The 16,277-nt window shown below is 39.5% G+C and overlaps 1 protein-coding gene across 2 annotated transcripts; it reads right to left on the bottom strand.

Moving 5' to 3' along the window:
• Positions 1-4,213: 4,213 nt before the first annotated feature.
• LOC148421202 (voltage-dependent calcium channel gamma-4 subunit-like) lies at positions 4,214-13,967 on the bottom strand. 2 transcript variants are annotated; one of them, XM_088419726.1, is made up of 5 exons: positions 13,792-13,967; positions 13,517-13,712; positions 8,017-8,100; positions 6,968-7,108; positions 4,214-5,571 (listed from the first exon to the last, which is right to left on the bottom strand). In XM_088419726.1, the coding sequence occupies exons 1-5, from the start codon at positions 13,795-13,797 to the stop codon at positions 5,051-5,053; spliced, it is 948 nt and encodes a 315-aa protein (XP_088275852.1). In that variant the 5' UTR covers positions 13,798-13,967; the 3' UTR covers positions 4,214-5,050. The 2 variants fall into 2 exon arrangements, with proteins under 2 accessions (XP_088275852.1, XP_088275851.1); XM_088419725.1 differs by having other exon boundaries at positions 13,517-13,967.
• Between the last annotated feature and the right edge of the window lie 2,310 nt (positions 13,968-16,277).

Genomic DNA, 16,277 nt, shown 5'->3' with positions numbered 1-16,277 from the left:
CCCATAAATTTGAACCAGATCTTTTTGCTACCAACACACTGTTTATTTTTTGTCTGTTCTGTTCTTTGTTTTTTTTTATACCCACAATCAGGAGAAGAGGTTGCAGATACAAAGGTTGGTCAGTCTGTCCCAGCAAAGAAGAGTTTTTGGCCATCATTTTCATACAAGCAATTATCAACGTTAGCCGTGGCTAACAGCTCGCTGCAAATTATTTTACTGAGAATGCCTGTTCTTTGCATCTCATTGGTTTGGTGTTTGGACACATACATACAAAACCACTTGAACTGTTTCACGAAAAGAACAAGGAGACACCAAATATCGGCACTGTGTTTTACCTGTTTAAAATGAGGTTATTTCCGTCGATCATTATCGTGATACATTTTTTTCCAGTAAATAATTGTTAGCTGAATCTTTAGCTTGATCAATTTATGTTATGTTATATGTAATGTTTATAGTTATGTTACAATTGATCTACGAATCCACCAAGTTGTGGAGCAAATTTATGGAAATAAAAGCTAAATTATCAATCTTTTGTCCATCTTTTTCTTCCAAAACCTAATTCAAGTGGTTTAAATCCACATCAAACATGAACAGATTGGCCACATCTTTCCAATTCATTTGGAGTAGAATACATGTCAGACAATATATCTTCCTGCAGCCAACCCAACTTGCCAGCTCACTTCCAGACTGCCAATTAACAAGCCAAGTCAGTTGTTACTTGAGTGTATAATGGCAATGTTCAAGAATCACGACGCTTGCCGCTAGACACATGTTAAGGTCATTCATGTCAGGATGGACGGGTGAGACCAGGAAAAGCGCTTATCAAATAACTGAGCACCAAAAAGACCACGAATAGAGTAACATGCGCTTTGAATTCCTTTCACTTCATCATTAGTTATACCTTGCCTTACTTAAAATCTCTGTCAACTTGGAGTGACACACTTCCTCTTTGTGAGTTCAAGCTCACAGAACCATCAGTGCACTCGCTAACCTCTAAGGTCTATTTTCTTTACTTTTACAAACATCAGTCATGCATCAATGATACAAGTCACGTGTCATTTTATAAAACCATCAAGGAACTCGCTCAACGGGACAGCCGCTCAGAGGGAAGGATCTATGTATCGATATCTGCGGGGTCGACTGCTAGCACTCGCACCGTGCGCTAGCATCGCACGGAAGCCGCAGTTACACTTCAGGCCAGAGGTGGCAGTAGCGAGTAAGAAGTGACAACCTACGAAACGTTCCTTAAACGGTCCATCTTCACACTCTAAGATGCCAAAGTACTTTCAATGCCGATTGACGAAAAAAGGAATTTTGAGATATGAATAGAAGAATTGTATTTTTTGCTGGTTAAATAGTAACATAATTAGGTCAAGCTTCACCATCCGGTATGTTTCATCAGTCAAACGAAAAGGATATAGTGTAGCTCCGATTGCTCCCGGCTAAACTGAGCCCCATCACAGTGACAGATGTCGCCCCTGTGGTTTCCGGATCCACTGTACAGCATAAATATCCACAGGAAGCAGGGAATAAAGACCCCTGCTGGGAGAAATGTCAGCCATTTTACACTTTCAGGAACTTAAGAGGAGAGTGGGTGCCCATGGAGAAGCAATCTCTCCAGGGGGGTGAAGCTCCATCTGACTTAAACATTTCTTTATGGGTTGAAGCTTGAATAAAGTTCTCATGCTTTTGAAATTACAACGGAATTTCACATTGAGTTGTCTGCTGGGAATTGTGCATACACCTAAAATTTGGAATGCTTGACTGTGTAGTGTGCTTGGGCATTGTTCTTTAGCCCTTGACTGAGCATATGCATGGACTCAACCAAAACATGTCATAAACTCTTATCAATAGTAATCGTCATCTGGCTCAATGAAAATAACCCATGCATCGAATCCACAAAGTGAGGAAAGCTGTAGTCATGCAGCGCTGTGTCATGAAGGAATGAAATTTAATAGTATGGGCCACTTGTGGATTGGGGGATGCGTTGAAACCGGGTACAATACACCTGGTCCTGTGTGAGGGGGTGCTGCCTGATGTCCCTGCCCCACCTCCCTGATTCCCTGTCTGCTGTGTGGCGAAGTACAACCCTTCGCTTAGAACATGTGACATAGTCAGGGGAAAAAAAAACTAAATCTATTTATGGTATTTGTAGTTTTTACTCTGGGTAAAGTCTAGTGAGTGTGAAGCAAATTTATTGACATGGAGGAAGTTTCACATAAACAGGGATGCTACTCCGAAAATAAACATCCTTTGGCTGTAAACGATTTGTTTAGTGTGTGTCATTGGGTAACGGTGTTTCAATACCATGATGGGGTATGAACTGTGGTGTCATTTTCTATTTGTCACACCAGCTCATCAAGCTACAGTCCATGTGTCATTCTTGCACTTAGACCTAATGCTAACAAGCATGGCCGCGACGTGAGTGCACAGAGAGGTGACCCCTGCCAATCTCTTGTCAATTACTGAAGACTAGATTTCATTGGATACAGCATGACGGATTAGGACACAGCTTTACTGTGGATAAAAATGTCAGCCGATTCATCGATGTAAACTAAACAGCTTTGGCTGAGGGACCGAAAGGGAGGACGCCCTAATTCAGCAATGCTGCATGCAAACAAGGTCATAAGACCCGTTTGGCTTGAGGAAGCTACATGCACGCACGCATGGGGACTCAAAATAAGTCCATTCTAAATCAAGGCTCAGTGACTTGAGCGTTGAGAATTTATAGCGACTAACCAATGACACTCACCAATGAGGCAAAATGTTGACGCGAGAAAAACTAAAAAGCCAAGTCACGTGCGTACCATAACAAGAATGAAGCTTGTGATCGTCTCGATGGCCGCGCACACAAACAACACCCGCTTTGCTTGAGCTCATGTTACGAGACGCTGGAGATGAAGCGGTTCCGCAGCCCGTTAGCTCGGTCGAGCATTAAGTTTGCTTGTGCGTTTTCACTTTAACACCTCATGTTGGGTGACTGCCTGCCATCAAGTGTCACAGCACAGCACGCCTGCATCATTAGCCGGATATAAAAGCTCAGAGCAACTACTGCGTGCTAAAATGAATCTCTCTCATTTTAACTAAACCACTGTGAAACTAAGTACAAAGATTGCTCATCAAAAAAATTAATTCGGTGACATCACAGTATTAAATTTATTGTAAACTGCTGAAATAGACCAACAGGGCCTGCAAGTGTGCTAACGAAACAAGTAACATGCAACAATGAGACCTTTACAATGAAACATCCAATTAAACAAAGAATTCTTGCTGGCAGCATGGACGTATCTTTTTGTGAAACACAAAGTATCGGTTGACAAAGGCATCTAGTTAAAAAAAAGAAAGTCACGTACACATCATTATAACAGTCCAGTAATAAAACATGGCTGTAGTGAAGTCATTCAATATATATATATATATATATATATATATATATATATATATATATATATATATATATATATATATATATATATTTCTTTCAAAACTGTTGTTGCCTGTCAAAACAAATCAAGAAGAAGAAGGCACTTCTGCCATCTGTGGGCTAAGAATGTAAGTGCTAAAAACAGCACCAAAGTCACAGCACATGTGTTTTTCTGAAGTACTTGCTTTCATATTAGATAAAAATCGGACAGTGCCAATGAGGCGTGTCTCCGAGGCGTGGAGCTTTCTTGTAAAGTTAGCCATGCATTCAGAAATTAAATAGCATATGGGTTTATAAATATGATATTTGTTGTCTTACACATTCAAATTCATGTTGCTTAAGGTGTACACTGTAAGTGTCCAAGACAAAACATGTATCGCTAAGTTTGAATGTAAGTATAAGTAGGAGATGGTTCTTGTTTTGTTTTGTTTTTTTTTTACTGTAAAGAAAAATCATTTGTCCTAGACACATCCACCAAGCAAGAAACACATATTTATGCTCAGTTAAATGAACACACACATACAAAGTACAAAAAGCACGTTTTAAGCGTGCATGGCAGTTTCAAAGCTGTTCAATTTCACAGATTGTGATTCACGTGATGATGAAACATTAGCAGTAGCAAGAATTTAGTGGGCTTTTGAAAAATTAAATCATATATATATATATATATATATATATATATATATATATATATATATATATATATATATATATATATATATATATATATATATATATATATATATATATATATATATATATATAAATAAAAGAATAAAAGAAGCACCTAGCACCAGCAGTGATAAAGTAAACAACACACAATTACAGTATAATCTTAGTAAACACTTTTGGAGGGACATTTGTTTTAAGGTAAAACAAGTTCTATCAAGCAACTACTAAGTTCTATCAAACAACAGCATTGTCGCCATCTTTTAAAAAATGGCAGTGATTTTAATGATTTTTTTTTTTGTTTGTTTTGTGTTTTTTAATCTGATTTGTCAGAAGGTAGAGCTCTAACCTATCAACACACTTTGTGCATTCATTTTCACTCAGATTTCCAGAGTCAATCGGAGGAATTTGCTCATCTATGATCATGTTTTTTCACAGTCAAAATTCATTAAGTGGTATATCAAGCATATGTCTTTGGCTGTTTACTAATATAAAAAACACACAAAGGCCAAACGTGAGCCCTTTCTTTCTAAGACCACCAATCACTTTATAAATTTGAACAGTCCTTCGCTTGTTTCTGGTGTTTCCTTAATAGCAGCACAAAATGCATCATAGGATACTTTCCTAGCCACGAGTATACAACCGATGTCTCCTTGCTAGCCGACAAGAAAAATATCCGTCCATTCTTGTTTTTAATTGAAACCATACTTGGGCAGCAGCCGATGACATTTTACGAGATCACAGAATGTAAGAATTAGAATGCCAGTTGAAATGTAGCTTTCGTTTCACCATGAATACAGTACGTCAATCTGGCCCGATAAGATGTCTTCTTCTTTGATGGTTAACAAATGCACACAAACGACAAATGCCTCTTCATGTCAGTGTACAATGTACAGTATTCGTATATAACATAATAATAGAACGTCATATATATATTGTAAATTCCACCAAGAGCACTCATACGGGTGTGGTCCTCCTGTTGCTGCCATCGATCACATCTTTCTGGAAGCAGTTGTGGACCTGCAAGAAGCCAGAGTCACTCTCAGGACTGTACTGCCTGCCTCCCTTCAAAGGGTCCCTGCGGAACGTGTACAGGGATATGTCTCCCACCTGCAAGCTCATCTCCCCGCCAAATCCTCCCCCCCGCTTCATCCCTCCCGGAGAAGGCTCCGAGGACCTGGAGCTGGAACGCGAGCGCCTCTGTCTACGGTGGTAGCTCGGTATACGTGAGTACGGCGAAGAGGAGGCGATGGATTTGATGAAGTCGCGCCGGGCTCGGCAGCGTGTCTCTTTGTTTTTCTCGATGTATATGTTGACGGCGAGGACCCCCACTGATTCTGCCACGATGAAGGAGAGGGCGCCAAAGTAGAAGGACCAACCATAGTTGTACTGATTCTTCTTGTCCTCGTCTTTCTTGTCACTGGGATCGCCTGCGTTGCTGGAAATGTAAACGATGATGCCGATGATGTTGCTCAGGCCTGGCCAAACGGAGGAAGAATGAATTACAAAGCCTTGCCGCGCACTGCGCCCTTGACTTACTCAAGGTGAAATAAACATTTCATTTATCAATAAAAATACCACAGTCAACATAAAAAGAGGTTTGTGATTGGCCAGCCTTAGTGTTGCGTTCGGAGGCAGGTATAAATATAAGACCTACGTGCACTTTCAAGCAGAAAAAATCTATACTGTTGATTAAGACATGAATATCTGGAATTTTTATACGTAGATATAGCTTCTGTTACGATCACCAATTTTTGGATGCTTTCTGGATGCTGATTATATTTTTATGCATTGGGCTTCTTGTGCTTGAGTTGTTGGGGTTTGAAAACAAAGTTCAATCCCACCCTGAGGTGGACACTGATTGGCTGTCATTGTGTTTGGAATAACGTGATAGGCTCCTGTTGTGGGTGGGAGGGGAATTTCAGGAGCAAAAGGAAGAATTGAAAATGGACATCAGAGAGTTGTCAGTCCAATGGTTGGTAAATATAATTTTAAAAAACACCCCCGCAACGACTTTAATAAAGGTAGAGTTACACGGTATGCATTCAGAAGAAGCTCAAGTTTAGTCCACCGCATAAATTCAAAACATCCAGCTGTGCAACACTCCCTGAGCAGCAACACTCGATAACACCCCATATTTGAGTAATTCTGCATCGAGCAGGATGGACAGAATTTTATTTGAATTTTTATTATTTGTGATTGACAAAAGAAAACAGCATCATTCATCCTGATGGTCAAAATGAAAAGCGTCTTTTGGGATTCATCTCAAATACAGCAGTTGGTAAATTGTTACAACTGAATCTGTTAAAGTCTGTTTAAAAATAAATGACTGAAGGCCCTTTTTTGCCATGTATGAATCTTTTGATATGCCACAATAAAACAATAGATCTAAATGAAAAATGGTTAAGGCTTTGTCTTTATAATTTTGGTTAAAAAGAGATGATTGGATCAATTCATTACAGATATTAATGAATGAATCTTCATTTGAGAGAACCAACATTTTTGCCCTAAAATATATTTCATATTTGATACAATAGTTATTGCATAGTCAAGTGTAAGACATTTTTCTGCATTATTTACTCTGACTTTTGGTAGGTGCTGCTGCCTCTAATGGCAGAACTGGTTTCATTACCAGAATTGCCTTAATATACATCCCCAAGCCCCCCGCAAAAAATGGATGGGTTGCCTTAGGAAAAACATTTGGCGTAACAACTTCCCCAATAAATCATACAACTCGCTGAAGCCGAGTCATAACAACATTCAATTCATTGCTTGTGTGTTCCAAATACGGTGCTTTCTACTGTCTTTGTGATTTTGAAGATTGCAATTGGAAAAGTATGATACGTTTTCATTTTCTCATATGTAAGGCATTACCTGCAGCCACAAAGAGAATACCAGCACTGAGCAGGATGTTATTCCTCCTGCTGTAGATGCGTCCGACGCCAACGCATAAGCCGCCCAGCATCAGCAGGATGGTGCTGAGGATAGGAAAGAGGCTGGAGGCTCTCACAATACCTGCCCATGTGACATGGTGAGGGGGAAAAAAAAGCAGCGTTACTAATTCAATGCGACCTGTGAGTAACTCAGAGTCAATACCATTTGGAGAATTAGTCATATTTTTTTTTGTTCTCCTCATTTTGGTGCTTCAGCAGGTAATTGCATCCTTGTAAATGTTGACTCAAGTTTAAACATTTGTTTTTACTGAGTGAGCAACAAAAGCCTGAATTTGGTATATGTACTGCACTGTGGATCTCACAGGGTTTTTGTGGAATAAAAGACCTCAGAAAGTCTTTTCCATGATAATTGTGACCAATAACTGGATAAGGTCAATAAGAATAAATAATAAATAACTATAAAGGAAACAAACTTAATTAGTTATTAGTCTCACAGTATTGTATGTTTTACATACAAACATAAGCGATTGCCTATACTAAAAATGATGTGAAGAATATTCAGTAAACACAAATGTATGAAAGGAAGTACAATACACTAGAAATGAAGTGTTGTACCGTTGCCAAAGGATACGCAGTAATAGAAGTCATCAATATTTTTAATAGTGTTTGTATTGATTAAAAAGACATGGCTGGGGCGTTATGCTCCAAAGCAGATCTAAATGTGAAATGACGTGGATCCTCTCATTTTCGTCTGAATATTTTTTTTTAACCATATTTTCATTTAACTGCATTAACTGGGTGTCATACAGGTGACATAACTTGAGGAAGGCCAATTAGTCATGAGAATGCCCTTTGTCATCCCTTTTGAGCCAATTAGTGTCACGGCATCCGGATTGAATGGGGGCGGGATGGCAACGTCATGACTCATTAAGCACCCTTGCGATGAAGCCATCAGCAGCGGCACTTGACAAAGGCAAGAGATTTAAAAAAAATGAAGTGTGCGAAGATGACGACGTCAAACACACTCACGTAGAATGTACTCGGAGCTGTCTGTGTCATAGTCATTATCCTCCGGAAAGTGATTGATCCGAAAACAGCTTCCTTTGTTGATACCTGCGTTTGGCAATGACAAACAGTTCAATCAAAACAATGTGCTGTAAAATCCGACTTGATCAAGGAATTGTCCTGCAACTGTTTTATCTTCTTTTCACCTCTCGCATGTCAAGCCCCATTTTGAGGACAGCTAACTCAGGGTCTGCGTGTTTCAGAAACTTGTGAGGCCCTCAGGCACCTTCTATTCAAAGTCTTCGCACACAAAATCCTTTCTCCACTTTTAACAGAATAAAACATGGGAACATTATGAATTTTGAACACTAGACTTTGAATTAAATGTCACACGGTTGAGTCCCCCTATACAACGCTTCTGTCTTTTAGCATCTTCTGAATGATGGCTATCGACGAAAAACTACTTGAATATTTTGAGTACCTTGATAAGAGAAATTGTTGGAGGACTACAAAGTACTCTGCCTCAAGGAAATGCTTGAAGCTCAAGTGACGCAGTGGCTTTAAAAGAAAAAAAAACTGAATGAGTGGGAAGATGGCCATGATGAGGAGAATGCAAGAAAAAATTTGAGACTGAAAACAAAGTGGGTACTCTGACACTTATCAGCTTATCAACTTGAAACGTAAACCTGATGCTCCGCCTGAGACCCCAGAAGAATGTAGCGCAAATCTCCAAACATCAGTGTGAATGTATAAACCAAATTAACTGTGCAGAAGGTTAGGTTTCTGTTGGACGGTTTTTAATCTAGACTCGAAATCCTCCGCTCTTGGGGCAGACCAGTTCTGTTGATGGCTCGTTCCATTTGTGTGCAGTCTGACAGCTAAATGCTGCTTCTCCATGTTTGGTTTGAACTCTGGGCTCCACTAATTGGCCAGAGTCTTCAGACATCAAAACCAAACCACATTTAGATTCAGTCTTTAAAGTATTCTTGACCTAAACCAATCAGTGATTTATTGTCCACTTATCGTCACATGTTTGAGCTGAAAATCTCATTTTGTTTTTCTTTTCTACAAATTTTTGAACTCCATTGTGCCAGGAACATCCATTTTGAGCAACAACCATTGCACCCAAACAAGTAGAAACCTTTCAAAGAGTAACCCTGTTACACTAAGGGCATCAAAACACAGCAATTCCAACTGTCACTACTAAACTAATACGACCGGAAAAATGACTAGAAAACGTATTTTACCAGATAAATCCTTTCCCCAAAGAGCGGCGCACACATGTGGGCTGGCCAATGACAGTAAAGTGTTCTTTATATTTCACATTCCTGGTTGGATATTTTGACTAAATAATGCAGCATATAGTGTGAAATTATGTGTTTAACCCTTCTGCAAAATATATATTTATTTTTTTGTTAAAGGGCTAATCTCACGAGCGAAGCTAACATCTGAAGGTGTCTTAAACAGACCAGAGAGCTGCTCGCCCGAGATAAAAGCATACAAGTGTCTCTTGATGATGTTTTGACATTAAGTCTCTGATCCTCGTGATGTTTTTCAGAGGTTGGCTTTTTAATTTGATGTGGACTCCGAAATGAAGAGAGCCAGGGAAAGAGCGCAAATGAATTCCAATTTGAATTTGGCTCCTCAATGAATTTAATGTGCATGACGGCTTTGTTGGAAGCAAATACTTTTGTCCTTGTTGAACTTCAGATAAATTTGGAACAACCAAGAATTAATGGTAGATTTCAATCAGGGTAAGTCCGTTGTATTGTTCAGGTGTTATTAAATGATGCAGTGACAAAGCAAATAAGCAAATATCTATATCTGATTACCCCTTGCAAGTCATTTTTATAAATACTTTAGAGACCCTGAAAATGGTTGTATTAAACATAAAATGGATATATTTTCCAGCATCTATACTTCAAAAAGTCTCAATCACCGACTACCATGTGTTCCTCTTCAAAGCCTTATTCTGTTCTTTCTTCTGTGTAAAAAAAAAAACAACTCCACTGGACTGCTGTTGTTGTGTAAGATATTAAATATACCTTGATATATGAGTGGATATAAATCTATGACATCACCGTTTCATAAAATTGGATCTTTCTCCCAACTGAGCCATCCGAAAAGGTTCAGGAAGAAGCAAACGATGTCCGGTGATCATGGCGATGAAATAAGAAAATATTAAAAAAAGAAATTGAGATTGACGAGACAGAAAGAAAAACACAAAGCGTTAATAATAACGTTGGCATGGCGAGGATGAGGAGAGAAGACGAATCGGGTAAGAAAAGAAACCGGAGTCTTTGTCTCCCTAGAGACAAGTCCATCTTTTATTAGTCGGCATAACGTCACCGTGGCAACAACCCCCTTCAGCAAACCAGAATCAGATTTCTTGCTCGACTTCTCACAGGATGCCTTTGACTTCTTAACTAATATATTCAACACATACACACACACACACACACACACACACACACACACACACACACACACAAACACTGGCTTAAATTCATTTCCTGCAGACACGCCATGACCACGGTGACTACTTGCACTTGCAGGAAGAGACAAGTATCCACAATTAAGACTTTGTGCATGGACACCTCATTAAGTACACATGCAAGCTGCCATTATATCCAATATAAAAAATATTTCGAGATGAAAATCAATCGGTCAATTGTCATCAATCAGAAAATATCGTTTTCCTCAAAGAAGTTACATTATTTCAAGGACAGCCTAATTATTTGATATAAAAAAGTCTATGTGTGTGTGTGTGTGGGGGGGGGGGGGGGGGGGGGTCAAGCCACACAGTAAGAAAGTCTGCTGTGAAACATCAACTTGCTCAACTGTCACTCATGTTTTTTTTTTAACGTATTTGTACATCAATATAAGACTTCTTTAATAGCTTGAGCTTTTATTTATAAGAGTGGTGTTGATTCCACTCAGAAATGAGTTTGAGCCAAGTTACTCGTTTTACAATTAGAAAAAATAACGAGCCTATAACCCAAACAAAACAAAACTATCATTTATCGCAATAGTTTCAATGGGGAACAAATCCAATAGGACAACGGTATTAAAATATGTCTGCCTAGCTCTCTTAATATGCCTATTGAACAATTTTATTAAAGCCTCAGCGCATGACGATGTGAGCAGTGAATTATACACATACACCAAAAAAAAAAAAAAGTAATCAAAAGGCAAAATAGAAATGAACACAAGCAAAACATGACGGAGGAAAACCAAACTAAAAAGGATTATGAAGAATGATGAACGGAAGAAACTGTTACACACTGCATGAGATGAAGCCTAATTAGCTTTTTTTTCATTTATTTGCATCTCTGTTAGCTTGATACTAATAATATTCCGACAACCGACTCCCATCTCTTCAGCACTTAAAAACCACACAAATGTTAATGCAGAGCAGATTTATAATGTAGGCTTTGCCCATCCACTAGACAAAAAGACTGGAAAAACACAGAAACCGTTTCTTAAACAAAAACATTGGATCACGGCGTTTAGAAACAGCCACGTTCCATGTTTGACACCCCGTCTTGCCTTACCTCTCATTGACATCCGCACAATCATGGCTGACAACAAGGCACTCTAAAGTTGTCATGCTAACGTAAAGTCCAGGTCCTTTCAACTAGTTGTTAAGTCTGAATTGTTTATACTCCCTTTTCACCCCCCCCCCAAAAAAAAAAAAAATTGATGCTGTATCTCCATATCTCCACTGAATTTCACACTTTGCTCGTTTTCCCGCAGTTAACTTGAATGCGTGTGACGTATTTAGAAACAAATCTCTGAATTCACTTTGAGACAGATATTATTACCGCCCCTGGATAGGTGTTGTCAACACTAACCTCGCTCACAAAATGAACATCATGAGACCTCCCCCCGCCCACCCCCTCAAATAAAGGTGCGTTTGCCACATGGGGACAAGCCTTATTGCTTCTACATGGTTAGCTAGAGTGCCCTCAGACTAAGGCTTTATTTATGTTTTTCATTTTTCCCAACTCAATACAACTGTTACAGTACAAGCCGTTTTTTCTTGATTTCCTGTCATTGTTAGAAAAAAAAATAGATTTGGGACATGAAATGGGCAATTTATAGCTACTGTCAATCCTTTTGTAAGACAACAAATAAACCACAAATGTTCTCGGCAGACTTTCTGCTATTCTGTTTTAGTCAAAGTGATTATGGCCACCGCATCCACTCAGCGTTGAAGCTTCTATTTTCACTTCTCTGCAGCTGTAATCAAGTGTGTGTTTGTGTGGATACGAGACACAGCTTCACAGATGAGACTTGGTAAACATATATTTTTTTAAAAAGTTAGACACTTTAAGTGTGGCGTGCACTCCGCTGTGATGTAAGCTTATATTACACTAAGTCCTTTGAAGCATGAGAGAGGAAATGCCTCTTTGAATTTGAAGATGGTTCTGCATTTTTAATCAAATTTCAGTAAGAGTGGTAGCCAAATACAACGCAACTCTATGCAATTGCCTTGTTTGTCATGTTTTGAAAAACACAAGCTATCATGTTTTGTTTTTATAAAATTGGATCAATAACTGCAGGTTATGAGGGAATTTACTTATATCTGATTATTTACTTTCAAGCAAAATTCTATTGCTTGAAATAAGATTATCCTATGATGTCACCGTGGTAACCTCGGTTCACCCATATGATTGATTGGCATATCTCATCAGTGGACAAGCAAAGACACTCTTATTTCTTTTTTTATCTGTCACAATTAGAAAAGAGCAGACACCTCAACTCATACCCCAAAAATCTCTTGTCTCAGTTCTCTTGGCATTTCTATTTCTTGACAAATAATCTGAGGTGATCATATTAATAGAATTTGATTTTGTCCAACCAGTTTCAAGGGACTATATGTGCACACGTTTCAGTTTTCACTGTGGATGCACTTGGAATGCAGCAATGACTAATTTAAAGTACTAGATGAACTAGATAAATTAAGAAGTGTCAAACATCTGCTGGTAGAGAAATGCAAAGGCAAAATGAACCTAAACTCTATACGATTATTTTTTAAGCTACTAAACACTTTGACTCGAGGTCTTTCAAATGGTCACAATAGCTTCACTGTGTAACTAAATAGAATTTACTGTATATATACTATATATATTTAAAAAAAAATAAAGCTTTTCCCCCCCAAACAGCAGGTTTGTGATTTGAAAATTGCATTTTACTCCATATCAATTCGATTATTTGTTCAGCCCTATCGCACAGTATCCCAAACAACTGCCCCCAATTGACTGTCAGTTGCTATATCGCTTTGTATTTAACGCCAATTTAACTTTAACACAGTGCACGGAGGGAGTGAACAAGTGATCACATCGCGTCTTTGAAACGTTGATTCGCGTTGGGTCACATTAGTTGAACGGGTGCATTTTGCGCAAATAACAAGATGTTGCCGCTAAGGCACGCCCATGTTGCACATGCACTTTTATTTCTGAGCGCATCCGTTCAATTAGACGCAAAAAGAACCCCCCGAAAAGTTTGTGATTTCGTTCACCTTCTATGCAGCAGATCCTCCATAGTCCCGAGTGCGTCAGGTCGCCTTTGACTTTCTTGCTCTGCGCTTGGCCGTCGTCCGTGCTGGCGTTGGTGCTGTTGCAGATGTACGCCCGCGAGTAGAGCCAGTAGTCGGTGCCGATGGCGATGCTCATGAGGCTGAAGGCGGCGAAAGCGCCCGCCACCGCCAGCAGAGTCTGAAGCCCGCGGTCACACCACGCCATGGCCGCGCATCATGCGTGTGCAAGAAGGAAAACGCAAGTCCAAGTCACCCACCTTCATCACCACTTGGTCTTCATTTAATCACATGGCAACTTTGTGCTCATCATCAACCCAAACTTCAGCAAAAGTTGACAAAGGTAAGGATGAGCAGAACCATCATTGTTTCCCTGTTGGGACTTGGTTGGACATTCCCTTTGGACACTACAGGTGGCCCCATGGAAGCCCCCTGAAGACCACAGCTGCCTTGTTTGAAAGTGCAAGAAACAGCATCTAGACCACACCTACGATCGCTGAGATGCAGCCAATGAGAGAAGAGCTGAACAAAAGGAAGAATAATTCCTCCTTCTTCAATCTTCTTGGCGTGCAACTAGAAAATGAAACATTAAATTGTCACCAGAACACACATGGCAGATAAAAATGATGAAGGGGGAAAGTGACATCAAAAGGGAATATAGATATTTATGACTGAAGCTCTCGTGACGTTCCAAAACAGACCATAGCAACATTAGTTATTTCTTAAAGAAAAAAAAAGACATTTGATATTTTTTAATGAACTGTTTGCTGGGCTGACTCGTTTTAGTTGCCCTGCTTGTGCTCTTTTCTTTTCCCTGTTGAGGTTTTTCTTTATCTTGCTGATAAAATGAAAGCACATATATCCTGCAGGGTTGGAGTCTGCAGGCAACTGTCGCAACAGGAGTCTCAATCTGGTCATTCCAGCCTGTGAACCCCTTCCTGCAACTTGTCAAAGATGACAAACGGTGCTTTTCAGTGGACTGCTGGATTGACGTATTTGATCATGAGTGAAGGGAAGGAGCAAGGTAAGGATTAGGAAAAATGAGCGCCTGATACAGCCGACAGAGAAGCGGCGCGTATGAGAAGTAGGATATGTAAATAGTATGTATTTGCATATTCCAGAAAGAAACCTAACATGATTTTGAGACTGAAGACTTGAATCTTTGTGTGTGCGACCAGGTAAGGATATTTAATCAGATATTATATTTATAAAGAAGGCATAAGATTCCTGACTCAATCAGACAGGTGCTCATAATTTTTTTAAGGCATACTGTATTCAAACATGTAAATGGCAAAAAAAAGTTCCTGTAGGGTATTGAGAATATATTTAGCGATGTTTAAAATAGGTGTCACAAACAATCTCTAAATTTCTGCTTTCTTTAAACTGATGAGATCTGGGTATATAAATGGCCATGTGCTTAACTTGGAGGTTTGAAAACAAAGGTCTATCCCATGCGGATGTGGACACCGATTGGCTGTCATTGTGTTTTGGCATCACCTGATAGGCTCCTGTTGTGGTTGGTTGGGAGAGAGAGTTCAGGAGGAGAAGGAAAACCTGAAAATGGAAACGCGTGAGAAACTTGTCAGTCCGATGAATGCTAAATTCAGATGTAAAAATCATCCCGAGAGCACCTTAGATAAAGGTAGAGTTATATGCGTTCTTTGTAAGGTTTGATTATTTCAGGAACAGCTCAAGTTAAGCCTACCGCATCAATGCAAATCGCTCAGCTGCGACTGAAGCTAAGATGGGCATGATGAACAATGTTGTATTTTAATGTTATTTTCTAATTAGTTGGTGATTGACAAACAAAAACAGCACGATTGCGTCTTGCCTCAAACTGGAGCAACTCTGGTTGAGATTAAACAGATTTTGATCATGCATCCATTTTCTACAGCAGCTTACCATCACTAAGTTCACGGGCCTGCTAGTGCCTATCCCAGATGTCTTCGGGCAGTAGGCGAGGGACCTCCAGAACTGATAGCCAGCCAATCGTAGGGGAGAAAAATGACCACACACCTATGGGCCATATGAAGTATTCAATACACCTATCATGCACGTTTTTAGTGATTGTGGGAGGAAACCGGAGTACCCAGAGAAAACCCTACGACTGTGACAGTTTATCCTCTGCAACTGCTTATTTCTATTCCAATACTATATTGTGGGATAAAAAAATAATACTACTTTGAAATCCAACCACATCATCTCAGGAATAGATGAAGTTTGATCAGAGTTTATGCTATATTTCTATTTTTGTCTTGAACTAGCTTTAACACCTCTTTCAGGAACAGTTCCAAACAGCCTTGCTATGCAGCTGGACTAAGGGGAACACTGCTCTCACAGCCAAGTATTAAACCAGTATGGCACAGGCGGGTCTAAAAAAGGGCAAGGCCATACCCTACTATATTTTGGAAATAGAAGTGGGAACCAGTTGTATCAGGTTAGGTAGTTATAGGTCTTCCCAGTCCTGTTTTCACCACGGTGTTCTGTTCAGTTTGCTACACTGAATGTAGTTTTCATTTTCATTGTATTACAGTTGGTCGATAAATATTCAAGTCAACAATAATAGTCTATTTTACTGTTTGCATTGTGTTTGTCTTTGTCATTGAATTACCGTAATTTGTACTCCAGTCACCGCATAGCTGTGATAGGACACGTTATCAATGTGTTTGCTGACCCAATGAAATAACGTCCAGGTTGAACAATAGGAATACCAGTATTGGCCCGTTAGAACCTCACAGGTCACACT

The sequence above is a fragment of the Hippichthys cyanospilos genome, chromosome 7 (assembly GCF_059441005.1).
Source record: "Hippichthys cyanospilos isolate Australia breed blue-spotted pipefish chromosome 7, RoL_Hcya_1.0, whole genome shotgun sequence".
NCBI classification, from domain to species: Eukaryota; Metazoa; Chordata; class Actinopteri; order Syngnathiformes; family Syngnathidae; genus Hippichthys; species Hippichthys cyanospilos.
The sequence above is the reverse complement of the archived record's forward strand: the minus strand, read 5'-3'. Positions and strand labels throughout refer to the sequence as shown.

Bases quoted from the DNA above. Each gene is read 5' to 3' on its own strand.
- LOC148421202 (XM_088419725.1), bottom strand. From the start codon at position 13,739: ATGGCGTGGTGTGACCGCGGGCTTCAGACTCTGCTGGCGGTGGCGGGC. The intron at 8,101-13,516 runs GTGAACGAAATC...TGCCAAACGCAG, and splicing joins GAGGATCTGCTGCATAGAAG to GTATCAACAAAGGAAGCTGT. The intron at 7,109-8,016 runs GTGAGTGTGTTT...TCACATGGGCAG, and splicing joins CAGCTCCGAGTACATTCTAC to GTATTGTGAGAGCCTCCAGC.